Raw genomic sequence first — 27,937 nt, 5'->3', positions numbered from 1 at the left:
AGCTGAAGGTAAAGACAACGAAGAAGACAACAGCAAGAACACCAGCTGATCCCTTAGAGCTGCCTAGAAAGAAAAAGAAGAAGCAGATGGAATCCTCTAAACCAAATTCCCCACCGTGGATAACACTATTCAGCCTTCACTCTTCACTTTTCATTGAAGAGCATCACTCAAATATAGGTTCAGATGTACAGTAGGTTCCACTTGAATCAGACCTGGATGCACATCCCAAGGAATCTTGCCAGGTTGATGAGTCTGGGTTGCAGCCACAGTCATCTTCTACTTGGGATCATCCAAGGAAACACCCGAGGGATCAGTACTCTCCACTGACCAGAACCATTTCTCCTAATTACCTTCTGCATAACTACCACCACCACCATGACAGTAGTCTGCATATCACTGGAGATAAGCTGAAATGCAAATCACTGACATGCTTGTTCAGGCACTGGGATTCCCTTGACTGGGAACAGGAATCCTACTACCATCTCTCATCACCATGCTGCTCTTCATCTCGTTACTGGTACCATGCAACTTCCCAATCCCAATCTAGATCACCACAGTGTATATAGGACCCCTACCACCATAGGAGCTCATCATGCAGCTCAGACTGTGGGACTGACCGACCAGATCAGGGATTCTCAACCTTGGGTCTCCAGATGTTACTGGAATTCAGTTCCCATAAGGAGAGCCATCTTGGTATAGTGGTTAGAGTGCTGGACTAGGACTGGGGAGACCCAAGTTCAAATCCCCAGTCAGCCATAATACTTGCTGGGTGACTCTGGGCCAGTCACTTCTCTCTCAGCATAACCTACTTCACAGGGTTGTTGTGAGGAGAAATTTAAGTATGCAGTACACTGCTCTGGGCTCCTTGGAGGAAGAGCAGGATATAAAATATATAATAATAATAATAATAATAATAATAATAATACCACCCCCAGTGAGACACTACCCTGGCGTGGTTGTGGGGCTTGTGTGCTCTGAGGAAGGTGAGAGCTATGCCAGAGGTCCAACCATACTGGACAGGTCTCACCAGAGGAGCCAGACAAAGAGTGCCTCTCCCATCAACAATATGGTGAGACGTAACTTTAATAAATCTATACCGGATCGGTCATCGCCCGGGTCAACAAGGACCGCGCCAGGTGCTATAGTCCCTGGACATCTGGTGGCAAGTGGGCAACAGGACTTAGGATCTTCAGTTGAGCAACCATGGCTGAAGACAGCAAAGTTACTGGAAGAAACGTTGCTTAACCGAAAAAAATATACGAAAAATGCCAACAAGGAAATAATGATCTGCTATTTCAAGTCTAGTCCAACTAGAAGAGGTTATTTAAAAAGAATGTACCAAATTTGGAAAAAGAAGCATCCAGATACAGAAATAACAGAACAAAGGATAGCAGACCAGAGAAGATACATAATAAGAAATAAAATATTCACAGGAGTTGAGCTGGAAGAACTGGAAAGAGCAACACAGGCTCAAGATATGGAAGAAGAATTACCACCAATTGAAGAAGTTGCTCAGGCGCAGGTGCAGGAGGTGTTGGAAATCGAGGATGCCACTGTTACTGAACTGTTTCAAAATCAAAACCAGGCAACCACCCTTTTGCCTTCACCTCAAAAACCCAAATGCCGTTTAACAGAAAAGCAACTAAAGCAAAAAAATAACTGAGCACAGGAACCAAACAACCACCAGGGTTCGACTTCCAGCTCTAAAAACAGTTGCCAAAAAACAATTTGCTCAGGCATTAAAAGATGTCAATGCTGCACTTGCAGAGATAACAACCAATAATTTGCAAGAAACAAACCAACTAATGTACAGTGCAGCAACAATAACAACACAAGAGCTCGGATATAAGATCATGGACCTGTTAAAAAAGAAAGTAGTACATCACCTAAATGGAAGATTAGATTAGAAAATAAAATCGCCAAGCTTAGATCAGATGCTAGTAAATTGAAAAATATGAAAGACAAGAAGCTGAAGAATGAAAACACCAAACAGTATCTGATCCAAAAATACCACCTAGATTCAAGGAAAATTAGAGAAGTCCTGGAAATAATAAAGCAGCAAATAACAGCAGTGTCAAAGAAGATTAGCAGGTATGAAGCCAGAATTACACAACACAGGCAGAATCTCCAATTCCAGTCGAATCAGAGACGTTTCTACCAAAGCATAGAAGGAGAAACTGCAAGAAACCTAGAAACACCAAATAAAGAAGAAACAGTGCAATTCTGGGGGAAATTATGGGACAATCCAATAAAAAAGCAGGCTGGATGAAAGAGGTCAAAAAAGCCTTCATAAAGAACTATCAAAACAGTTCAATCACATTTTGCAAAGAGATGATATTGAACAATGGCTAACAACTGGGAAAACTCATCTCATAATGAAAGACCCAGCAAAAGGTGCAGTTCCAAGTAATTATAGACCGATCACCTGCCTGCCAACCATGTTCAAATTATTAACTGGAATAATAGCAGATGAAGTCATGCAACACTTATTAACTAACAAAAAGCTTCCAGTTGAACAGAAAGGAAATTGCCCGAACACCAGAGGAACAAAAGACCAGCTGCTGATTGACAAAATGATTTTAGAAAATTGCAAGAGAAGAAAAAAAAAATCAAAGTGTTGCATGGATTGACTACAAGAAAGCCTTTGATTCATTGCCTCACACATGGATACTAAAATGTTTAGAAACAACTGGTGTCAGCAAAAACATTCAGATATTTATAAAAAAAGCAATGAGCATGTGGAGTACACAGTTAGCAATCAATGGTGAGACACTTGGACAGGTTAGCATTAGAAGAGGCATTTTCCAAGGGGACTCACTATCCCCTCTGTTGTTTGTAATTGCCATGACCCCACTTTCACAAATACTAAACAAAACAGGCCTCAGATACCAAACATCTAAAACATCCAGTAAAATCAACCATCTGCTGTGCATGGATGATCTGAAGTTGTATGGAAAGTCCCAGTCAGAAATTGAATCACTGATAAACACTGTCCGTATATTCAGTAGCGATATAGCAATGGAGTTTGGACTAGACAAGTGTGCTGCATTAATAATGAACAGAGGAAAAATAAGAAAAACAGAAGGAATACAACTGCCCAATGGAAGCAACATCAAGAACCTGGAAGAGAAAGAACATTACAAATACTTGGGCATTCTCCAGGCTGATAACATTGCACACACTGAAGTTAAAAGAAAAATTGGAAGTGAATACATCAGGAGAGTTAGAAAAATCCTCAAGTCCAAACTCAATGGCGGGAACACCATACAAGCCATAAACACCTGGGCTATACCTGTTATCAGATACACTGCAGGAATAATAGACTGGACCCAGACTGAGCTAGAGACGCTGGATCGTAAGACCAGGAAAATCATGACCATCAATCATGCTCTGCACCCCCGCAGTGATATAGATAGGCTCTACCTCCCTCGCAGCTCAGGTGGAAGAGGAATGCTGCAAGTCCATCAAACAGTAGAGGAGGAGAAAAGAGGCCTTGAAGAATATATAAAGGACAGTGAAGAAGATGCACTTCAAATGGTCAATAAAGCAAAACTATTCAACACCAATGAAACAAAGCAGGCCTACAAGAAAGAACAAGTCAAGAACCGAGCAGAAAAATGGAAAAAGAAGCCACTGCATGGTCAATATTTGCACGATATAAGTGGGAAATCAGACATCACCAAGACCTGGCAATGGCTTAAGAATGGCAACTTGAAGAAAGAAACAGAGGGTTTAATACTGGCTGCACAAGAACAGGCACTAAGAACAAATACAATAAGAGCAAAAGTCGAAAAATCCACAACAAACAGCAAGTGCCGCCTTTGTAAAGAAGCAGATGAAAGAGTGGACCACCTCATCAGCTGTTGTAAAAAGATCGCACAGACTCACTACAAACAAAGGCATGACAAGGTAGCAGGGATGATACACTGGAACATCTGCAAAAAAATACAAGCTACCTGTAGCCAAAAATTGGTGGGACCATCAAATTGAAAAAGTGATAGAAAATGAAGATGTAAAAATATTATGGGACTTCCAACTACAAACAGACAAACATCTGCCACACAATACACCAGATATAACTGTAGTCGAGAAGAAAGAAAAACAAGTCAAAATAATCGACATAGCAATACCAGGGGATAGCAGAATAGAAGAAAAAGAAATAGAAAAAATCACCAAACACAAAGATCTACAAATTGAAATTGAAAGGCTGTGGCAGAAAAAAGACCAAAATAATCCCAGTGGTAATTGGCGCCCTGGGTGCAGTTCCAAAAGACCTTGAAGAGCACCTCAACACCATAGGGGCCACAGAAATCACCATCAGCCAATTACAAAAAGCAGCTTTACTGGGAACAGTAAATTCTGCGACGATATCTATAACAACTGACAATAAAATTCTGGCATCCCAGGTCCTTGGGAAGGACTCGATGTCTGGATAAAACAAACCAGTCAATAACACCTGTCTGTGTAAACAAGAAATAATAATAATAATAATCCCCAGCCCCAGTGACCTTTGGGAATTATGAGAGTTGAAGGCAAACATCTGGGGACCTCCCCAATTTCAGTAGAATTTGGCTGAGTATTCTGGGAGTTGTAGTCAACAACATCTGGACCCAAGATTGAGAACCCATGGACCTGACTACCAAACACAACCTCCTCCTCTACCTTGGTTAGCACAGGGCCAAGGCGAACCCCCACATCCAGTTACAAAGACTCCAGGATCAGTGATAAGCCAGGACACAACCATGACTAAACCTCAGGTAATGAGACAACCTACGTCCACAAGCATAGTAAAGGCCTTTTGTTCTGCCTCCTTCTGCTCCAACTGTCGCTTGCCTCCATCCATATGTCCTCCCCTTGACTTGAGCCAAGTCCTAAACTCTTCCCTGCCTATGTAACCCCTGAACTCTAGCTCCAAAGGATTCCTGATCAAAAACCCAATAAGTAGTTACTGCTTTTAGATTAGTGTGCTTGACTTCAAAGGACCTTGGTGGCAAGATCTGCCCATTACACTGAAAATGTTCCTGGCAGAGTGCCCGTTCTCCCAGAGTCATTGCAAAGGTCACCTTAAGATGGAAAAAACACAGTATCCATTATTTGTTGTAGATCCAGACTTATAAACATGATTTCCATGTTAAAGATATCAAAATCTAATATGTTTATTGAACAACCATATTTTGGAGCCAGTTAAGAAGCCGTACGTATTATAGACAACACTTGTTTTCTCCTCACAAGAATATTTTCTGTGTAATTGAATAGTTCTTTTTCTTCTTTTTCCCCTATAGGCAAAGATAGGTGAGAAACAAAAAGAGGAAGAAATCAAAAATATGAAAGAGACTATTTCTCAGCTGCTTCAAAATTCGCTTTCCAATACTAGAAAGGAAGTGAGTTTCCATGCTTAGAACTTCTTCTTACTTCATTCATTTTTCTTGAAGACTTAATGACATCAGTTGTACAAATACTGTAAAAGTTAACTTCTCTTATACATCTGAAAATGGTCTGAATCAGAATATGTGTTCATCTGACTGACTAATGTTAGAAGATTTCATATGATGATTCCAGGGGCGTAGCAAGGTTGGAGTGGGCCTGGAGACGAGATTGTAAAATGGGCCCCTCACTGCTGATTAACAAAGGAGACTTTCAACCATGCAATGCAATCCTATGTATGTTTTCTTATAAATCCTAACAAATTCAGTACAATTTGCTTCCAGGTAAGTGTGTAGAGAATTGCAGCCTCAGGCAGCAAATCTAACCACATTTAGCTGGAAGTACGTTTCACTGAAACCTAAAGGACTTAATAATTTTTTCTCACGAAACAAGCCACTTATAGGACTTTTTTGTTTTTTAATTTAAAAATATTAAAAACCAACAATTTGTCCAATCCACTTCAATTTAAATATACATATTCCTCCCACATCTCTCTGCTCAAAACCAAAGCTCTATGCCCAGTCATTCCAGGTGATCTAAAAGCTGAGGCTGAAATGGGGCTGTTTTTTTATGAAGGCAACGGGCAGATTCTTCCATATCGGGGTGGAACTACAGAGCCACCCTTGAAAATGAGGTTAGGAGATCCATTTATTTGATTGTTTCTTTGATCATATGTCAGTCACAGCTGGTAGACTTGGGGAGGGGAGATCCTCATAATCTTGCTAGGTACATTATTGGTGTTCGGGGGGTGGGGTGACGTGTCCTGGCACCCCAATCCTCTGAGCTACTGGCTGCAGCCGGTGCTTGTGTGGGCAGGTGATCCGCTCTCCCATGGATGGCGGACTGATGGTCTATTTGGAGGTAGGTTCTTTAGGGCTTCCTCCCCACAAACTTGGTAGCCCTTTCTCATTGCTTGTGAGAAAGGGCTCTTCAGCATTCAAAGAAGAAGAAAGTGGCTTTTCCCCATCCAAGATCCAAACCACTGTGCATATGCATAGTTAAACTCGCAAAATATACTACATGGCCTATTTGAACTTCATGTCATTGAATTTTAGTTACATATGACATCCTGAGCCTCAGGAGTCCACTCTCCTTTCTCCCCTGCTTGCATGAGGCTTGGAATAATTCTACTTCCAATTGTAGTTAAAAATAAGCCTGTTGTGATTTCCAAACTAATGGATCTTGGGTTTAGATCTTCATATACTTTGAGGAAGTAGGTTAGAATAAACCAAGATTTATTAGTTCAGACATTACAACCAATCCTGGTTTGTTTTTAACTCTCAGAGATAGTAGGATTCTTTCAAGGTGTGCGTAGACAGAGAAGTGGGGAGATGCTCTCCTGAGATTTAAGCATTGCTCCACAAGATGTCTGAACCAGCCCATTTGCTAAATAAGCTAACATTAAACAAATATGTCTGCCTTTTCATTTTTAAAAAACCTTATGGAACAGTGTGAATTCTTGCATATAGTTATTTACACTTTGGAAAGAGTGTCTAGAAATACTGGGATATGTAGCACATAGTAGTTAGCAATGAAGTACATGTGAAGGTCCATAATTTTCCATGTAGGTTTTCCTCCCAACTTGCTACCCTCTCCAATTTAGTTATGTTTATTTTAGGCCTAATAATGTGTAATTGGAAAAATTAGCTGTTGCATGCTGAATAATATATGTGATTTTAAAAATGTAGGTAGAGAAGGAAAGAAAAAGATACAAAATACAGATTTCCCGATTAGAAGAAGAACTTGCAGCACTTCAAATGGTATGTTTTTATATATATATATATATATATATATATATATATATATATATATATATATATATATATATTATTTTTTTAAATGTATAAGCTGTTTCTTAGCTTGAGTGACCTTAAAGGGACACACAGTTGTAAATAAAAAGGGGAAAAATATTGAAAGCATATTTTAGATTGGGGTGGAGAAGATGGTCTTACAGTAGCACGCATGAATTACCCTTTTGCTGAGGAGGGTTTGCCTTGGTTTGCATTTGGATGACTGACTACATGTGAGCACTGTCTGCTATAAGCTGTAACCCTTAGGAGATGGGGGTCACTTCTTGCATGCAGAATATCTTGGGTTCAATCCCTGGCATTGCCAGGTAGGGTTGGAAAAGATTCCTGTCAAAACCTTGGAGAAACACCACCCGCCAGTATAGACAATACTGAACTAGATGGACCAATGGTCTGACCCTGTATAAGGCAGCTTCCTATGTTCCTATATCTGCTTCTTGTACAAGTTGCTTCATGAATCAAATCTTTTTCCTATGTTGACTTCTTAATATAAAAATGCAGTAGGCAAACATTTTAAAGTCAGATGTACATTGATGTAACTTGTTCAATTTACAGCTTGTGGGGAAATGCAAAAACCAAGTTAATTATTGTTTGTGAAAACAGCCTCATTCGCTTACTGTGCTTCTCTGCAAGGCATATCTTATGACTTATAGCTGTCCTGTATTTATTCAGAAACGAAAATCTTTGTGGGTGTCAATTACTTTGTAATGATGTTTTTTTACTCATTTGGGGCCAGTTCTGTGACACATCCTTCCCAGCCCCACCTACCATATGAGGACATCTGGTCTTGTGGTAGCAAGCATGAATTGTCCCCTTTACTAAGCAGGGTCCACCCTGGTTTGCATTTGAATGTGAGCACTGTAAGATTTTCCCCTTAGGGGATGGAGCTGCTCTGGGAAGAGCACCTGCATGCTTGCATGCAAAGGGTTCCAAATCCCAAGTTCCCTCCCTGGCATCTCCCAAGATAGAGCTGAGAGAGACTCCTGCCTGCAACCTTGGAGAAGCCACTGCCAGTCTCTGTAGACAATACTGAGCAATGATGGATTAGCGCCTAAGGCAGCAGATCTTGGGGAGCGGCATCTTGAGATAGAGGGAAACCTAATTCTTTTTCCTAACCTTTAAAAATGCTGCTGTGTAGCGGCGGAAGCTCCACCCAGCTCCTAAACCAGTACAGGAGGTGAGGTTAGGCACTGGAGGCAGGTGGCAGAGACGGTGACTAAAGAGGTCCTCACTTGAGCCTGGCTAACTCACAAATTACACCAAGCAGGCGATTTTGGGCCTCTGCGCACGCACACACTTTCACAGAGACTCGACATTGCCCGCTCTGTGTCATTTGCAAGTTAGCTGGACTTGAGTGAGGACCTCTTTTGCCACTTTTCTCCAGTGCCCAACCTTGCCTCCACCTTTTTAAAGGTTAAAAAAAAAAAGAATGCCCCCCCCACAAGCCCCCTTACTCTTGTCCCTGGAGGAGCAAATCTTTGGCTGCCTATGGGTGGCAAAAAGATTAATCCGCCCCTGATACTGAGCTAGATGGGCCAGTGGTCTGACTCAGTATATGGCAGCTTCCTATGTTTCCAGGAACATGCACAAGCACATCCCACTTTTGCTGTGCCTTTCCCTTTCTGAGTGGTAGGGGCTTGGTGGGGTAACCCCCTTAATGTTTTCTAAATATTACTTTAATGCAGTATTTAGATCATGCAAGATAGGGCCATTGAGATGAAGTAGCCCATCATGTGATTAGGAGAAGGGCAAAGACTTCTCAAGTGAGGGTGAGAGACATGCATATGCACATTCCTAAGTTTTCAGTAGATGGGCTGGCTTAGACACATTGTCTGAAATGGCCCTTTCTCTTGTGGGAGCAGTGAATTGCTGTATAGCAATAGCAATAGCACTTACATTTATATACCGCTCTATAGCTGGAAGCTCTCTAAGCGGTTTACAATGATTTAGCATATTGCCCCCCAACATTCTGGGTACTCATTTTACCGACCTCGGAAGGATGGAAGGCTGAGTCAACCTTGAGCCCCTGGTCAGGATCGAACTTGTAACCTTCTGGTTACAGGGCGGCAGTTTTACCACTGCACCACCAGGGGCTCATGTTCAACTCCTAACTTTCTAAGCATGTATATGCGCTTGAGGGCAATCATGTGAACCGTCATATAAGAAATTATTTGTGTCCTAGTAAAGTGATCCAAGATCATTGTTCTCATGGAGCCAACTAACCAAGCCTACATTCCTTTTAATGTAGATCCTGCTGCATTGGAGGCACATTAAGATGGAACACTTAAGGATTTTTTTTTTAAAAAAACTTGTTATGCATAGAATCTGTGCTGTAATGCTTGCTTAGCTGAAGATTGCACACACATCAGTATGAGGTTGATTATTCTAGCCTGTCACTGCTTGCCAAGTACAGTTACATTTGTACATAGATTGCTGACATTTAGAATGCTTACCCTTTTACTTCTTTGGCAGGAATGTGGAGAAAAGCAGAGTCAAATTGAGCGGGCTGTTAGAGAACGGCGAGCAGTGGAAGAAGAACTTGAGAAGGTGAGTCAGCATCCCATGCTTGTTTGAGGTCCATCAGATGGATGTCTTTAATTAACCTTGTGCAAGAAGTCCTCAGGGTTATGACACAATTGGTTTCTGAAAACTGTGGCCATGATGGGCGGCCCTTTCTCGGCATTAGGGACCTGATGGGGCTGCTGCACAACTTAAAAAGCAGCCCTGACAATGTAATGCGATGGTGTAGCTGCAGAATGGCTTAAAGCCACTTCCAAGCGGTCATGTGCCTCCTTCCATTGTTTTCAATGGAAGTAACTCTGCAGAAGTGCCGAGATGCTGTTTTGAGTGGTTGCAGAACCTCCTGCCTCCACAACACTGCTGGGGCTGCCTTTCACATGCACAGCAGTCCGGGAGGACCAGAAGAACCGATGTTGGATTGCACATCATGTCGGCCACTATTTGTGGTATTGGTGATATTTGCTATTTTTGAGTGTTCAAAATGCTTCACTGAGATAATGCTGCAATAACCCAGTAAGGTAGTTTGGACACACTATATCCATGTTGTAGATTAGAAGTGAGGGAGGGAGCTGAGGTAGAAATCTATTGGTTGGCCTAAGGTCACCTAGTGAGCTTACAGCTGTGGTTAGTTTTGAACCAGGGACTTCTGAGTTCAGACTCTTAACCTCTACACTACACCAGCCCTTTGAAGTGCAAGTCAAGTTGATCAAGGTGATCCATGACAAACCAACTGCTTTAATTTGACACCACAATTTTTTAAAAAAGCAATCACAGGGCTCACCACATGATGCAGATCAGGGGTTTGCTTGTTTGTTTCAGAGTCCACCCTTTGTGGAACAAATTTTTTTAACAGGCATTGAAAAATGCATCTGATGGATTTAAGAATTTGAAGATTTGTGCAATCTGTTACCAAAAGTCAGCACCACACTAATTCTGTTGCTTTTGATGGGGTCTTTAGAAACAGCCTTTTCCAGAATTGACCTAGCAATAAGTGAATAACAAAACAAGAAAACATAGTCACAATTCCAGAGGGCATTGAGCAGAAGAAAAATACTGCTCCTGCATTTCCATACATAGATGTGCAAGCCCTATGTCCAGTCTTAACTGTGTGAAATAGGCGGAACAGATTCCTCGGATGCAGCTTGATGTTTCTTGCAAAGAGCTTTTCATGCCAGAAAAATGATTACTCTGGATACAGAATCTGGTTTCTCTGAAAAAAAACTTCTGGAAGACAATTTTATGTACCTAGGCCTTTTATAATAATATATATTAATCTGTTTTGATGCTGTTTTATCCTGCCTTGATACTTTTTAAATGATATATTGTATTGCTTTATGTGTTGATATAATTCTGATTTTTGTAAGCCACCTAGGGAGTTATAGAATTAACAGAGCAGTCATATCCATGTTTACTCAGAAGAAAGTGCCACTGTGTTCAGTGGAGCTTACTCTCATGCAAGTGTGGATAGGATTGTGGCCTAAATAAATGTTTGCTATTAAGTGTTAAATTGAAAAGCAAAAAGCCAACAACAAAAGAGAGAACCAGCCCTTAAAGTTGTTAACAGGGAGCATGAGCAAAATAATAATATGAATGGATGGATTATATTTATGAGGAATACAGAATTGTGAGTGTTTTATAGCTGCTTCCATCATAAATACAAAAAAATCTTATGTTTAACTAAGATTTTATTCCAGAAACAACTCCATTTTTCCCTTTTCTTTACTCTCCCTTTTCTTTCTGACTCCACCCCCACACTCTCTACAGGTTCCCTACTGGCACAAACAACTTATCAACAAAAAATCAACAAAACATAAAGGACTGCTAGATAGAATAAATTGTGCCGTCAAGTCGATTTCAACTCCTGGTACCCACAGAGCCCTGTGGTTTTCTTTGGTAGAATACAGGAGGGGTTTACCATTGTCTCCTCCCATGCAGTATGAGATGATGCCTTTCAGCATCTTCCTATGTTGCTGCTGCCCGATATAGTAGCAGCGGGGATTTGAACCGGCAACCTTCTGCTTGTTAGTCAAGCATTTCCCTGCTGCACCACTTAAGGTGACTGCTAAATAGAATACAACACATTTACTTTTATTTTATTTTATTATTTTATTTTATTATTTTATTTTATTTTTCTATTTTCTTTTCTTTTCTATGCCACCCTTCCAAAAATGGCTCAGGGAGGTTTACATTAAAACAAAACTAAAATCAATTAACACATCCCTTTATAACAAACTGAATTGAATTGATTAAAATTTGGTGACAATGTCTTGGAGTCTTTTAGGTGGTATGTCATGCACACTATTCCTAATTCTTGGGGTCTCTGGTACAGGAGCTGCTAGTGATTTGTTTTCTGGTACAGAGGATTGTCGATCACTTTCATTAGCCTCATCCTTGGTCAAACTGGAGGCAAGATCAAATTCCCCTACAGTTGCTTTGTGGAGACCAGACTCCCCACCCTCTTCTTATAATATGCATGCTTGAAAGACTCAAACTGTTCAATTTCTTTCCATTATCCAATATGACAGAATCTCTCTGATTTTGTTTTGGTCCAGAATATTGGGAACATCTCTTTCTCACTTTATAGCCTCTGGATGGGGCGGTTTATAAATGTAATCAATCAATCAATCAGCCATATTGAAACAAAGTCCCCTACTTGAAATGTCTACCCGATCACTAATCTCTGTATCCTCAGGGTGAGATGGCACAGAAAGCCCTATCAGTTGTTGCCATTGGGTAAGTTTGATGGTATCCTCTCAGTAGTTCAAGAAGTGATTTTCCTGTAGTAGAATGAGGAGCAATTAAGTAAGCAAATAAAGTTTCATGGATTGGTGGTGGTTGTATAGTTGCCAGTTGTGAACTTCCTTTCACTAATCTATTCATTCTTTCCACTAAGCCACTCCCTCAAGGATGGTACAAGGAAAGAGTGCATTTGTATTAGGGTTATGCAAATATTGCTTCGTGGTTATGCAAATATTGCTCCATTTCAAGAGGTAAGATGTGTCCCATTGTTGGTCACTAGTTCTTCTCTCACAAAAACTGCAGCCAGGAACTGGATCATCTTACTTGTAGTAATGTTGTCAGCAAATTAAACTTCTGGCCACCTGGAATAGTAATCCGTCATCACTATAACAAATCTTTGTTGTATGGGTTGGTTATCAAAAGGCCCCAGTGTATCTAGAGCAAGTTTGTCTCAGGGACCATTGAGATACTCTACTGGAGTCAAAGGGATGGTAAAAGTCTTCTGCCATTTGTCAAATGGCAAGCCAAACAGTGTCTGATTACATCCTCAATGTATTTGTCAATACCTGGCCACCAAAACTTTCTCTGATTTACCTTTTAGTCAAACTCGTGCCCAGGTGACCATCATGGGCAATTTTGATCACTTTTGCTTGTAAGGAGTTTGGCACCACTAAACGATCAGTCCTCAGCACCACTCGCTACGTGCATGTAAGGTTGAAGATTTCCAAGTACCTTGTTTTTGCGTGGCCATCCATTACTTATGTAAGGTTTACGTTCAGTGATCGCTTGATCAGCACTGGGGGCTGCTCTCAATTTGTGATCACTCCGTGCGTGGATGAAGCTATTTGTGCAATTACTATACCTTCATCCTCTTCTTCTGGGATCTCCTCTTGGTCTGAAAGTCGAGATAAACAATGTGCAGTTGTATTCCAAAGACTTGGAAGATATTCCACCTGGAAATCAAAATCCATAAGTCTAGGTGAATTTGGCTATTCTTTAGGTCGCTCAACTAGATCCTAGAGTAGTAAGTAAAGCAGATAGGGGTTTATGGTCTGACCGTAAAGTGAATTTTCTGCCCACTTTAGGTTTAGGAATTTTCTGCCCACTTTTGAAGTGCCTCACCGCCCAGAAACATGCTAGAACTTCTTTTTCAATAACAGAATACATCTTCTCTGATGCAGCAAGCACTCTGAAAGCAAAGGCAACTGTAACTTCCCCTTCCCCTTTTTGCTGGGTCCAGACAGCACCCAAACCATGCTCAGAAGCATCTGTGCTTACAATAGTGTGCCTGTTGGTATAAAAAGAAGTGAGAGCAGGGCTTTCAGCAAAGGCCAATTTGATTGTAAAGTCTTTATTTTGGTCTATGACCAGCATAACAGCAAAATAAACAAACAAAATAAGAAACAATTAAGACAATCTACTCCTACAAGGTAATAGGGGATCTCTATAAAATTACCTAAAACATAATACGGTGAGTAGAATAAGCTAAAAATTAAGACTATGAACAGAAACTGTATAAAATTAATCAACCCTAGGGACAGAATGACACTGAGTATAAAGGTGGCAAGATACCAGAATTATGTGCCTGATACAGAACAATGTTAAATTTCATACCATTTTGTGTTTTATACTATGCATGACAAAATCATATCCAATCAGTGGACGCTACATACATACCAGCGTAAAGATTTGATAGTCTGAAAACTAGCCTTCAAAGATGCATCCCAGTTGAATGCTACTTTGTTTTTAAAAAGAAGATGCAGTGGAGCAACTTCTGAGGCAAATTGTCTAACAAATTTAGAGTAATACTCACAGACTCCTAAAAATGATCGAAGTCTATTCATGTGTGGCTCTGATGCTTCCCAAATAGCTTTCACAAAGTCTGTTTTGGGATGTATAGCACTCTGAGATATTGGGTGTCCCAAGAACGTCACTGAGTGTGTGCTCTAAAGAGATAGTAAGTCTGTGTTGTCGGAGATTTCTTAAGACTTCTGTCAGTTTAGCATCATGCTCCTCAATAGTTTTGCCATACACTAAAATGTCATCCTGAAAGTAAATGATTCTGTCTATAGTCCCCAAAACTGCATGCATTATTCTTTGAAATACGGACACTTGCAGAGGCTAATCTAAAGGACAGTATTTTGAATTGAAAAAGGCCTTCTGGCGTAATGAAGGCTTTGTCTTTGAGAACTTTTGAGCAGAGGAATTTGATGATAGGCCAAAGATGTCAAAAGTTATGAACACTGAGGAGTAAGCACCATTTCATTGATACTGGTAATGGATGACAATGCTCTATCATGTTGGAGTTCACATCTCTTAAATTTGCTTACGTTCGCAGTGTACCGTTCTGGTTTTCATGCAAACACAATGGGAGAGACCCATTCAGATGAATCAACAGGCTCTATTATGTTAGCATGCTGTAGTCTTGAAAGTTCCTCTTTAAGTGGTTGGTGCAGTGCTATGGGTATGTTCCTCACTTTGTGTAGTACAGGTATTGCATTTGCCTATATCTGAATTTTCTGCTTGGAATGTGTGTCAGTGCCAAGAGTATCAGCAAAAACATCTGTGAAATCAGCAATCATATCAGCATATGGATGCTCCATCATTTGTAATACAGGTTCCATGTCATTTGAGTCTTAACACCATCCGTAGATCTTTCTGATGTTTCCAGCCCAATATTGAGACTCCTTTTTGTGACTTGTACACTTTCCCTTCTGTAGTACATCCTTTGTATTCCAGGAGAGCAGTGAAGTATACATTTTTGGCAATAGGGGAACCTTGATATCCCCATGGGTGGATTTCTGAAGGCTGCAGGTGCAGATCTGATGTCAGGAGTTTCTTGTAAAGTAGATGGGAAATGATAGTGCACGGATAACCAGAATCATCAGCCATCATCCACACTTCATGGCCATTAAGTTTTACTTGACAATATGGAGAAGCAGGATCTGAGTCTGTCACATTTAATACGCTGCCAGGCAGTGGTTCATTTGCCTCATCCTTATTATTATTATTTTATTTTATTTTATCATATCTTATCATATAGTGAGTCAGTAATGGAGTGGACAGCAGATTTGCAGACATTAGCAGTGTCCTCTTTACTTTCACTTGTGACCTTCCATGCAGGATAGTGAGCAAATTTGGCTTTGTGTGCAGAGTCTCCACATTGGTAGCAATGGTAGCTCTTCCTTTCTTGTTCTGCCGCATTCTTGGGCAGTGCCATACGAGAAGATTAGGTTTGGAAGGATTTAGACTGAACAGCTTGGATTTCAGGAAGTTGGTTTTGGAGTACCAAAGAGAGGGATTTGGCACAATGAAGGGCATTTTCCACTTTCCTAGCCATCTCTCCGTCTTTATCCAGGGTGGGTTTCCGCTCCAGTAGCAATTTTTCATGCAGTTTGGAGCAATTTGTATTCATAACAATCAGATCCCTGATCATTTCATCAGTAAAGCTGGCAAACTCACAGGTTACACTTAAGGCACACAGCACTGTGACATATGATCAATAGATCCACTAGGCAATTTAGAATAGAACTTATAATGTTCAGCAATCACATACAAAGTAGGGTTGAAATGATCATCTAAGACTTGAAGAGCAGCTTCAGAAGGGTTGGCATCCCCTTCCAGGTTGGTAGGAAATGGCAAATAATTGTATATTCTTTGGCCTTCAGGGGCCAGGCAGTGAAGCAATATAGCCTTCTGCTTTGCTGGAGCAAAACTAGGGGTCTGTATAGTGAGGAGGTAATTGCAGAAATAGGCCCTCCATTGTTTCCAGGGAAGCGTAAGTAGACGAGAAGAGGTGGTGTTGGGATCTGAGCCATGCCTCAGTGGGCACCTAGTGATCCACAGATTCCAGGATTGATAAGGAAAACTTACCTTCAGGGGTTGTGCAGGTCAGGAAGCTGGAGAAACAATCAGCAGCAGCAATAGTAGAATGCAGCAGGGTTGTTTTTTTCTGGTTTGTTCTTTTTAATGTAGGCCAAGTGATGCAATGAAATGAAGATGCAGGAACCTTCATAAGCTTTGCAGGCTCACATGCTTAGCTGGTTCCAAATCTTGTCACCAAATGTTTTATAGCTGCTTCTCTTGTAAATAAAAAAACAGTCTTATGTTTGTTTTAACTAAGACTTTATCGGGCAGCAGCAATATAGGAAGGTGCTGAAAGGCATAATCCCACACTGCGTGGGAGAAGGCAATGGTAAACCACTCCTGTATTCTACCAAGAAAACCACATGGCTCTGTGGTCTCCAGGCGTCGACATGGACTCGACAGCACAACCTTCCCTTTTATTCCAGAAACTACTCCATTTTCTCTTTCCTTTCCCTTCCCTTTTCTTTCTGACTCCACCCACCCCATTCTCTACAGGATCCCCTCTGGGACAAACTTCTAATCAACAAAATTTAAAGAACTGCTAGATAGAATACAACAGTGAGCAATTTATTTATTCCTTTTAAATATTGTTATTCTGCCTTTCTGCCACATGGTGGTATTCAAGGTGGCTCACAAGAAGACAGATATCACAAACTATAATAGTTGTATAAACACAAAAGCACAGATAAAAAATTATATCTTAAAGCAGCTTTAAAACACCATTTGTCCACAAATCATAACAAACAACAACCAAAGAGAAAACTAATAATTATCTACTAATTAATACAACACAACCCATCAACAAAAACCTTGGGTGAACAGGAGAGTCTTCACCAGGCCCCTGAAAGATAGTTGAGTGGACACCAGGTTGGTCTCCCTCAGGAGGACATGATTATGGTGGAAATCAAATTTTCTTGCAATTAAGCTAAAGTGGTCAAAAATATAACACAATATGATTAGGTTCTTTTTGCAAGGACCTATCTGGGGTGTGGGAATGAGATTTTGTGTCAACTCTTCAGATATATCGTGAAGGCAGAGGAAATGAAGGTGATTTTAGAAAACTGGAAGAACTTCACCAGAGGTGTCTGGTTGCTGAACGTGCGAAAGATGAACTTCAGTTGAGTCTGCAAACAGTACAAAACAAAGTTAGACAATTGGAAATGAAGTAAGTAACTGCTTTGCGCTGCAAACAGGTACTGACTTTTATTCAGTAGTTCTCTGGAAAGCCCCTCAAGTTGAGACATTTGTTGTTCATTTTTATATCTACTGGCTGACATTTAGACTAAATGACTTGTGAATCATGACTAACTTGCCCCATTAATTTTAATGGGACTACTAATGAGTAATCGTCTGGTTTTCAGCCGCTGTTTTTATATTCGCATCTATCCTGTCACTATTATTTTTGAACCTTCACTGTTAGATAATTATCTGTTTGAGCTTAAATAGAGTAGGCAGCCTTTAATTACTTTTTCCTAAGGAAAAAACTGATGTTACAACTGTGTCTCAACAACTGTGTTACAACTCTCCATATCGGTCTTTTCCTTAAGAAAAATATTTTTCCCCTGCTGGAACATGGAATTTGATCAAGGGCCTTTTTAGTTGTTTTTCTTTGCTGCCATATTTTCTCCATTGAAATCTGCACAGTCAGCTGTAAGGGCTGTGATATATCTATTCTTTTCCTGCTTTACAAACAGTGGCCGCAAACTAAGTCCCTTGTGATGAGGGCAAAACACAAGACTGTGTGCCAGGGTGCTCCATTCCCATCCCCCCCCCCCCCCCGCTAATGGTGCCTCTGACTGCATTTGTGTCTGCTTCTGAAGTTCTGCTGAGTTTTGGGAGTAGCTTGTCTAGCATTTGTGGGGGAGCGATGATTCCTGAAGGGAGTGGTTTCAGAATCCACGCCGAATGCAAGGAGTTGCCATGTGCCTTTTTTGATTGGGGCTTATGGGTTGAACCAAACTGGAAGATAATTGATTATCTAGAAAGAAAGAACCATCACTTCAGTTGCAATTTTCAGTTCAGTTGCAATTTTCTTAGCAATGCATAAGAATTCCATTCCCACAAGATTCATATTGTGAGCCAGATTATGATACACACTGTTGCTTCAGCCTCAGGACTCTTAACTGGAGCTGCTAGGGACTGCTAGAAGGTACTGTGACGAATGCTTAAAAAGTGATCTGTGGTTAATACTCTTCTAAAACTTGGTCATTAATGAATCTAGTGTATATTCAAACTATGCCATCAGTGCAGGTTTTATGATAGATCCACAGCGCAGTGGAACATATGCTTTGCAAATCCACCCTATTTCTGACAAGGCAGAGAGAAAGGAGGTGGGCAGTGCATGATATAGTGCGTTTCAGACATGCTTCTTAGAATTTTATTGATGCTGACATTGTAATGCTTGAGATCCACTAAGAAGCAAAGAGCTGCTAAGACCAAAGTAGTATTTCGATAGCATCTGGATTCTGGAATAGAAGAGAATGACATTCTTACAGGGGTTTCAGTACAACTCTGACTCTGTAAAGGGCCCTACAGCAGTGTCTATAGAAAACGGGAGGTCCTCCTTTTTACTTGTAACCTTTTTGCTAATTTATTCACCTTCCTTAGGCTTGGCCTGCAGCAAGCTGGGAGAGCTTTTGCTTCAACTGCAAAGCTGCGAAAATAATTTTGTCAGCCTGCACAATTTTAGTTCCTTCTATGAATACTAAGTTTCAGTTTCAGCTATCTATCCTCCTCATGTTATTGCAGTCGTGAAGTTTTTTTAAAAGTTGTCACTTACTGTAGTAGCATTCAAAACGTTAAATGCTTGGATATCAAACATCCTGACCCTAAAAAGAGTGCAAGCTAAAAAGTAGCGTAAAGTTTGATTTACACCACAGTCCTCTAAAATATTGTTTAACAAAATAAGTTAACTACCATATTTACCCAAATCTAAGATGCAGTTTTTATCCAGTTCTTTCCTTTAAATATGGGGGTCATCTTAGATGCAGAGGCCTCTTTCTTTTGGCTAGATACAAGTATGACCTGTATTTAACTTCTGTCTTTTAAAGCAGCATCTTACATTCAGAGTCACCTTCTGTTCAAGTAAATATGGTATTTGAGTTTGTATTATTGGGCGGGAGGTGGGGGGGACCCGAGAAGGATGTAAATGCCATTGATTAAAATTTTTAGGGATTGTTCTTTTACATATTTGTCTTTTATCCAAAGCCTATCCTCTGTGTGCTACAAAATGAATAGGGACGTCACTTTAAGCAGAGCTAGCTTACCCATGCCGCAAACTGAACTGAGCACAGGGTGGCAAATCTGGAGGGTGTCCCACTGCCCTCTTATTCACCCAGTCGCTGATGATGCCACTGAGGAGATGCTCTAGCCGAGCTCTTCTGCTCAGCATCCATATAGAAATTTGGCACATCCATGCTTGCACCAGATTGCTAGTTCACAAGCCCTCTTCTTATGAAATCTTGCACTAAGTAAACATGGAGAAGGGTGAGTGAGCCCACTGTCCACACCTCCCAATGGTAATGCACCTACTGGCCACACTCCGAGAGGTAGTGCATTCTAGCTTCTGTAAGAAAGAGGCAGTGCCTAGGTACACCAAAGGAGTGGGAGATTATCCAGACTTCCAGTCCCTGTGACATACATGGGTACCGTCCCTTCCTTTTTAAAGCAGAATGCAAGGCTACTTCCTGGTGCGGTCTGTTGGTGTGGCTGCATCACAGAGTGTGATCTCACTCTATCCATTCCTATGTTTACTAAAAAACAGAGGATTTCATGAGGAGACAGCTATAAGATCAAATGTATGTGGGTTTGAAACACCTCATCTGCCCATTTAACTCCTTATTGATGAACATTGTAAATAGTAGAGGCTAATTAATGGGTCTAATGCATTGAAAGGTAAAGTTGCGCTGTTGAGTTGGTGTCGACTCCTGCTGACCACTGAGCCCTGTGGTTGTCTTTCGTAGAATACAGGAGGGGTTTACCATTGCCCTCTTCCGCGCAATATGAGATGATGCCTTTCAGCATCTTCCTATATCGCTGCTGCCTGATATCGATGTTTCCCATAGTATGGCAAACATACCAGCAGGGATTCAAACCGGCAACCTCTTGCTCACTAGGCATTAGGTGGCCTGGAAAAGCAGGATATATGTATTTCAAATAAAGTTTAAGTAATCCAATGCATTACTTCTTCGTTATTTGAAATACATATATCCTGCTTTTCCATCAAATGAGTTACAAAGCGGCTGTAATAGTCCAGGCAATTAGTAAAAACAGCTCAGAACAATTCAAATAAATGTAACGCCAAGAAAGTATCACCAGTTGTTTGTGGGTTTGTTCCTTTTTCCTTTTTCTAAGCTGTGAGGAAGAGCTAGGCCGTTACCAGGAAATGATCCAGAAGTTGCAAAGTACTCTGGATTCAGAAAGAGAGAACTGTGGCTCTGTCAGTGAGGAGCGGTTAAAACTCCAGCAAGAAAATGAACAGTTGCAAAAAGAAATGGAGGGTTTGAGAAAGCTGGCCATAGAGGCACAACAAACTGCAAAATTAAAGGTAATGGTAATATTAATGGCAATAGTATAATACTTCAGATTTGAGTGAATGTCATTTGAAGCTAATGGAAAGAGGATTCTGTTTACAGGGAAATGGAGTACAGCATTCACAAATTAATCCACCATAATTTATATGCCTTTACCTTGTATTCTGTTCTTTTCTTCTTTGGGTATTTACCAAAATACACTCAGATTACCTTTACAGACATATTGGAAATAGCTACACTTTCTGATCTTTCATCCCAGAAGTGTAAGCAGAGGAAACTAGTGACTGTTCAAGTATTGAGGAAACAGCAGTTAAGAAGATAAGGTAACAATGGATCACTTGGTCCTCTGTCAAAGCTGTTGTTTAGACCAGGCAGGCAAAATTTTAAAAGGTTATACTTAATGCAGACAAGTACTATATATTAGTTTTCTCCTGTGATAGGAGACTTAATATATAATGAACAAAGGGATTTTTTTGTCCAATATCTGTTGACGTCACTCCAAAAAATGGGGAGGGGAGCATTTCATAATATACACGGTTTCATAATATACATGGTAAATTTGTTTTACCTTGCTGCCTTTGTGTCCTTACACCTTCTTCTCTCTCCTTTCCCTAGTGAGAGCTTCTTTCTCTTTTGGCAGCCAAGTTGTTCATAGAATCAGAATCATTTTATTTACAGCCATAAGCCAAACAAAATTAAAACTTTAGACTGTTACCAGGCATAAATATACAGCATAAAATAACTAAAAGATACACAATCGGCCTCATAGAACCCCACGATGAGAGGTCAGTTTCATAGCCCCATATAAAAATTTAGCAACCAGTTTAGTAATTCCCACATTAACATTAGCAAGACATAAATTAAGGTAAAATGAGTCAGGCCTGCCTGAAAACTGAACAAATAAAGGGGTCAATAATTCTTTCCTTGAGTGGCAAAACAGAGGGCAGTACAAAAAGCACATGAGCAACTGTTTCTAAGCAGCCCTCTCCGCGAGAACATAGCCCCGAAACAGAGGAATCCTTATAAAACCTTCTAAGGAGCAAGGCAGAGGGTAAGACATTCAGCCTGGCTCTTGCAAAGGCTGGCCTCAATTTAACCAGATGGAGCGTGGAGAGATATTTAGCAGAATGATATTGAGCAAGGAGGGAAATACCAAGATATATGGTAGAACAACATCTATTCGCTAGGGAGACAAGGTGTTGGTACTCAATGTCTCTAAGACGTTGGCTCATAATAGCCTTGGCGATGGTAAAGGACAGGGACAATAAACTGGACAATAAACCTCAACTGTGCCCCCATTGGTGGTGGCTTTGTTAGGGAGGCCGCTGCTGCCCATTGCAACCTGGCAGCAAGCATGGAGGACAATCCTGGGGGGGGGGCTGCTTCTTCGTCCTCTCCTGCCCTCCCTGCTGCAAATTGAGTTGCATGACTGCTGGTTCCATGGCCCAAAGGCGGGAAACTCGCTGCGGCTTCCTCCAGCATCTTGCTGGGCTGCTCTGAGGTGGCCGGCATCAACGCAGTTGTAGCGGGCGATCCCGGTGTGCTTGTGGCCTTGGGGAAACTGCTCTGTCCCTTCCCCTTTGGGACGCAAATCATCCTTGTCTTCCCTGCATGCTCCATAGCAAGGAGAAGGAGACAGGAGGAAAAGGAATAGAGTTGGTAAAACTGAAGGAGGTCAAAAGAAGGGGGGGTGTCGAATGTTTAAGAGAAGCAAATGAACAAGGCGCTTTTAAGATGTTATAAGGAAAATAGATGGGATGGATTAGATAAAAGCATGAGAGAAGAATTTCTGAGGAGAGAGAATAAGTCTGCCTGGAGCTACGCAGGACTGAAAGAACTGCGGGCAGAGTTATCCCTCGCAAGAGGCTTCTGTTCTTTATGCTAATTTACACAGTCCTGCCTAGGAGCACGTGAGGCTGTGTAACCCACTGAGGTGTCCTTGACCCCAGCAACTGAAAACACAGTGTTTGCCTAATGGGCAGGCTCAGTTTCCAGTTCTAATGGGTACAGAGCTAAACTTAGGCTTGAAACAGAATGTTTACAGTATATCCTCTAGCATGCAATGTGGAAATACGTAAAAGATGAAAAATCTGCTTCTTGCCTAGAAATGATTACTACTCATTGTACGTGAGCAGTTGTGGCATCTCTTTATGTTTCTTCAGTGGAATCATTGAAATCAAAGCACTCTTGCTTGACTGATTTGTGAACTGGGCTTGTGTAAGAAGAAAGTACAAAAGTGACAAATAAAAGCATTCTTAGATGGATTCTTTCAGCTTGTATATTGTATCCACAACTAAAAGCTCAATCATGCTTTTTAGATGGATATAGCCTGAATGTTTGTGTGCACTTGCTGACAAATTGTAGCCTTGTGGTCAGAACACGAAAGCTACTTTTGAATTGATGTGAAGGGTTTTTTTTAAATTTATCATTACAGATAAGTACAATGGAGAATGAACATTTAATAAAAGAACATGGGTTTGAAGTTCAACTGAAAGAAATGGAGGATGTAAGTCTAAACTCCACTGCTGAGCTAAGACGCCTGTTGATAGCTCAACAGAAAGCAACTAATCGATGGAAGGAAGAAACAAAGAAACTTACAGAAAGAACAGAAACCAGAATAAATAATTTAAAGTAAGTGATGTAACTTTTCCCCCCTGATGCATTTTAACAAATGCAGGTAGCTGTGTAAGTCTGGATTTTGTGTGGTAGCAGTGATGATGGATGGGAATGAGGGGATGAACTCATTTAACCCATTTTGGAGCTCTCGGGTCCAGGCTTCTAGGGGATGATTTGTGTCCTTGCTTCTACTGTGCCCCTCCCAGGTGTTTCAGTTGTGATAAAGTTGAAACCTTAAAGAGCTTGGAAACAGGTGATTATCCATTTGACTTGCAAACAAAGAAATTAGTTGAGGTGTATAAAATGATTGTAATAGCAAGCATGACTTGTCCCCTTAGCTAAGAAGGGTCCACCCTGGTTGCATATGAATGGGAAATTTGATGTTAAGATATTCCCTTCAGGGGATGGAGCTGCTCTGGGAAGAGCAGAAGGTTCCAAGTTCCCTCCCTGGCAGCGTCTCCAAGATAGGGCTGAGAGAGATTCCTGTCTGCAACCTTGGAGAAGCCGCTGCCAGTCTGTGTAGACAACACTGAGCTAGATGGACTCAGTATATGGCAGCTTCCTATGTTCCTATGCATGGAATGGAGAGAGAGTGGGGAGAGAAATTTTTCTCATAACATTCATTTATTTATCTATCTATCTATCTATCTATCTATCTATCTATCTATCTATCTATCTATCAATCTATCTATTTATTTATTTATTTATTTGATTGATTGATTGATTGATTGATTGATTGATTTATATACCGCCCTTCCAAAAATGGCTCAGGGCGGTTTACAACAAAATAAGAACAATTAAAACCAGTTAAATAAAATCAGAACTATAAAAACAGAATAAAATCAATTAAACATTCAAACAGCTTAAAAACCCTGGAAAACCATTTAAAACAATTTAAAACAGTTTACAGTAGTTAAAAAAAACCCTGGAAGGCCAGGTCAAACTGACTATTTTTAAAAAAATCTGAAAACCCATCTCTTCACCCAAGCTTTTTCAGCTTTTTAAATTTGTAGGTTTTAATTTTATACTATTTTTAAATTGTTAATCTGTTTTAACTGTTTTTATGTCATTGTTAACCACCCAGAGACGAAAGTTTGGGCGGTATACTAGTTAAATAAATAAGTAAGTAAGTAAGTTTTAAGGGCTCTCCTGAGAGACGGTAATGAACTCAGATTATGGATTTCTGCCTGGAGTGCATTCCACAGCCCAGGAGCAGCTACAGAGAAGGCCCGCATCTGAGTCGCTACCAGACGAACCAGTGCTAACTGGAGACGAACCTCCTCAGATGACCTTAATGTGTGGTGGGAATCATGCAGAAGAAGGTGCTCTCTAAGATAACTCAGACCTAAGCCGTTCATGGCTTTAAAGGAAATAACCAGCACTTTGTATTTTGCCCGGAAACATACTGGCAGCCAGTGTAACTGTTTCAGGACAGACATAATATGGTCTCTCCGGGTTGCCCCAGAAATCAATCTGGCTGTCACATTTTGAACTAACTGAAGTTTCCAAACTATGTACAAAGGCAGCCCCACATAGAGCACATTGCAATAGTCAAGACTGGAGGTTACCAGCTGATGCCTCACTGTTTTGAAGTCATCCTCTTCAAGGAATGGGTGCAACTGTCGCATCAGCTGAAGCTGATAGAGAGCACTCCTGGCCATGGCCTCCACCTAAGATACCAGGATGAGGCCTGGGTCCAGGAGCACTCCCAAGCTGCACACCTGCTCCTTCCTTCCTATCCAGCACAGGAAGATCTAACTTACCCCTCAGATTCTGAGCCCCCACAATGAGTACCTCCGTCTTGGTTGGATTCAGCTTCAATTTGTTATCTCTCATCCAGCCCATTACTGCCTGTAGGCAGTCATTTAGAGAATGAGTGCCATTTCCTGAAGATGAAAATAAGTAGATTTGGGTGTCATCAGCATACTGATAACACCCAGCACCAAAACTCCTGATTACCTCACCCAGCGGTTTCATGTAGATATTGAAAAGCATTGGTGACAGAATGGAGCCCTGAGAGACTCCATATAACAGCTCCCATTTCTGAGGAGCAACTGTCACCAAGCTCCACCATCTGGAATCTACCCAAGAGATAGGAGCGGAACCACTGCAAAGCAGTTCCCCCTATCCCTAACTCCCCCAGGCGATCCAGAGGGATACCATGGTTGATCGTATCGAACGCTGCCGAGAGATCCAGAAGAACCAGCAGAGTCACACTCCTTCTGTCCGTTCCCTGGTAAAAGTCATCCACCAGGCCGACCAAGGCTGTCTCAACCCCATAGCCAGCTCTAAAGCCAGTTTGAAATGGGTCTAAATAATCAGTTCCCTCCAAAACTGCCTGGAGTTGGTCAGCCACCACCTCTCAATCACCTTTCCCAACCAAGGGAGATTGGCCTGTAACTATCTATCGCTAAGGGGGCCAGGGAAAACTTCTTAAGAAGTGGTCTAACCATTGCCTCCTTCAGACAAGGAGGCACCCTACCCTCCCTCAGCAATGCATTTATGATATTAACTAGGCCACCTCCAACAATATCCCTGCTAGATAGAAGCAGCCAAGTCGGGCAGTGATCCAGAGAACAGGTGGTAGGCTGCATCGCCCCAAGCATCCCAAGCGTCCACATCCTCAGGAGTCACAGATTGAAACTGATCCAATCTAATATTGCAAGAGGGATCGCTGGACACCTCCTCCATAGACGTTGCAGAAATAGTGGAGTCCAAGTCAGCCTGAATACAGGAGTTCTTGTTCGCAACGAACCCATTAAAAGCATTAAAAACATTAGAACCAGGGGTCATCCCATGAAACAAGGTTGGGAAATTTAGGACTGACAAAAGGAGGTACTTTTTCACGCCGCGCATAATTAATCTATGGAATTTTTTGCCATGGGATGTGATGATGGCCACCAGCCTGGATGGTTTTAAAGGGGGCTTAGACAAATCTATGGAGGACAGGTCTATCACTAGTTACTAGTCTGATGGCTGTGGGCCACCTCTAGCTTCAGAGGCACGATGGTTCTAAATACCGGTTGCAAGGGAAAAACAGCTGGATTGAGAGCATGCCCTCAGCTCTTGCCTATGGGCTCCCCAGAGGCATCTTGTGGGCCACTCGGTGAAATTGGATGCTGAACTAGATAGGCCTTGGGCCTGATCTAGCAGGACTGTTCTTATATTTTTAAATACGTGTGCAACACTATGCAAGTAACAGTACACATGCACAGAAAGTATTTCGGCGTAGGAACAAGTTAGCATTTGGTTTTTCTTTAAAGATGTTTCTAGCCAGTACTTTACTCAGTTCTTCCAGGAGGTATAGGGAAAATTTAAATCCTATGATTATGTTTATGTGCACAGTGACTTTATATCTGTGACAGTGATCTGCAAATATGTGTGAGGACCTATGCAACAGCGGGTTGTGACCTGCTCTTGTACAGAGGGAAGAGGCCTGTGCAACAAGCAACTTGCATGCACACCTCACCCAGCTGTGGCACTTCCTTCAATAGCCGATTGGCCAGATGGCTGGGATCTGGAGTACGTGGAAAGGAATACATGACCTTGCTCTATGTGCCCTTCTCTCTACTACCAAAGAGGTGTTTTGCTTTACTCAGACCGCCTTTGACAACTCCCTTTCACCTCATCCTGCCTAATAGGTGATTGGAGTGCAAGAGGTTCTTTCTTCTCCTTCTACTTTAGTTGTGATGCTGTAGCATGAGATCATAACTTCTTAGTATGTGGGGGGGGGGATGTTTCTGATTACTCATGAAAGGCATAAGAGCACAAGTTGGGGTTTAGTAATCTACAAGTCGGACCTATACTGCTCTACAATATTTTGTTGTATTGCTGCAGTGTAAGCTGCATTGATAGAGCCTTAGGGAACATAGGAAGCTGCCGTGTACTGAGTCAGATCGTTGGTCTATCTAGTTCAGTATTGTCTACACAGACTGGCAGCAGCTTCTCCAAGGTTGCAGTTAGAATCTCGCTCAGCCCTATCTTGGAGAAGCCAGAGAGGGAACTTGAAACCTTTTCCTCTTCCCAGAGCAGTGGCTCCCTCCCCTAAGGGGAATATCTTACAGTGCTCACACATCAGGTCTCCTATTCATATGCAACCAGGGCAGACCCTGCTTAGCTAAGGGGACAAGTCATGCTTGCTACCACAAGACCAGCAATCCTCTCCATAGTTTCCAAGTCACGAGAAGCGATAGTTCCACTTTGTTCTGCAGTAGTCAGACCTGTCTGTAGTACTGTGTTGCTCTTGAAAAAGGGTATGGACCAATTAGGATTGGTTCCCAAGAGGGCAGCAAAGATGCTCAGGAGTCTTAAAAATGAACCTGGTGAGGAAAGGTTGATGGAACTGTGTATGTTTAGCTGGAGAAGAGAAGACTGAGGAGGGACATAATAGCAATCTTCAAGTGCCTGAGGAACTGTCACATAGAAGAGGTC

At 41.4% G+C, this 27,937-nt stretch overlaps 1 protein-coding gene across 5 annotated transcripts in view; it reads left to right on the top strand.

Annotated features, from left to right (window-relative positions):
- SCLT1 (sodium channel and clathrin linker 1) overlaps positions 1–27,937 on the top strand; it is a 92,200-nt gene that overhangs the window by 41,533 nt on the left and 22,730 nt on the right. For 4 of the 5 annotated variants that reach the window (XM_053253314.1, XM_053253318.1, XM_053253315.1 and 1 more), the window contains exons 14-19: positions 5,283–5,381; positions 7,113–7,184; positions 9,705–9,779; positions 17,378–17,523; positions 20,712–20,904; positions 23,325–23,521. In XM_053253314.1, the coding sequence (XP_053109289.1) occupies positions 5,283–5,381; positions 7,113–7,184; positions 9,705–9,779; positions 17,378–17,523; positions 20,712–20,904; positions 23,325–23,521 (782 nt within the window). Of the gene's footprint in view, positions 1–5,282; positions 5,382–7,112; positions 7,185–9,704; positions 9,780–17,377; positions 17,524–20,711; positions 20,905–21,095; positions 21,214–23,324; positions 23,522–27,937 lie in introns of those variants that run through there. The other variant, XM_053253319.1, reaches the window with a different exon arrangement.

This window comes from Hemicordylus capensis, chromosome 5 (assembly GCF_027244095.1).
Source record: "Hemicordylus capensis ecotype Gifberg chromosome 5, rHemCap1.1.pri, whole genome shotgun sequence".
In the NCBI taxonomy this organism is placed as follows: domain Eukaryota; kingdom Metazoa; phylum Chordata; class Lepidosauria; order Squamata; family Cordylidae; genus Hemicordylus; species Hemicordylus capensis.
This window is presented reverse-complemented; position numbering and strand designations above follow the sequence as displayed.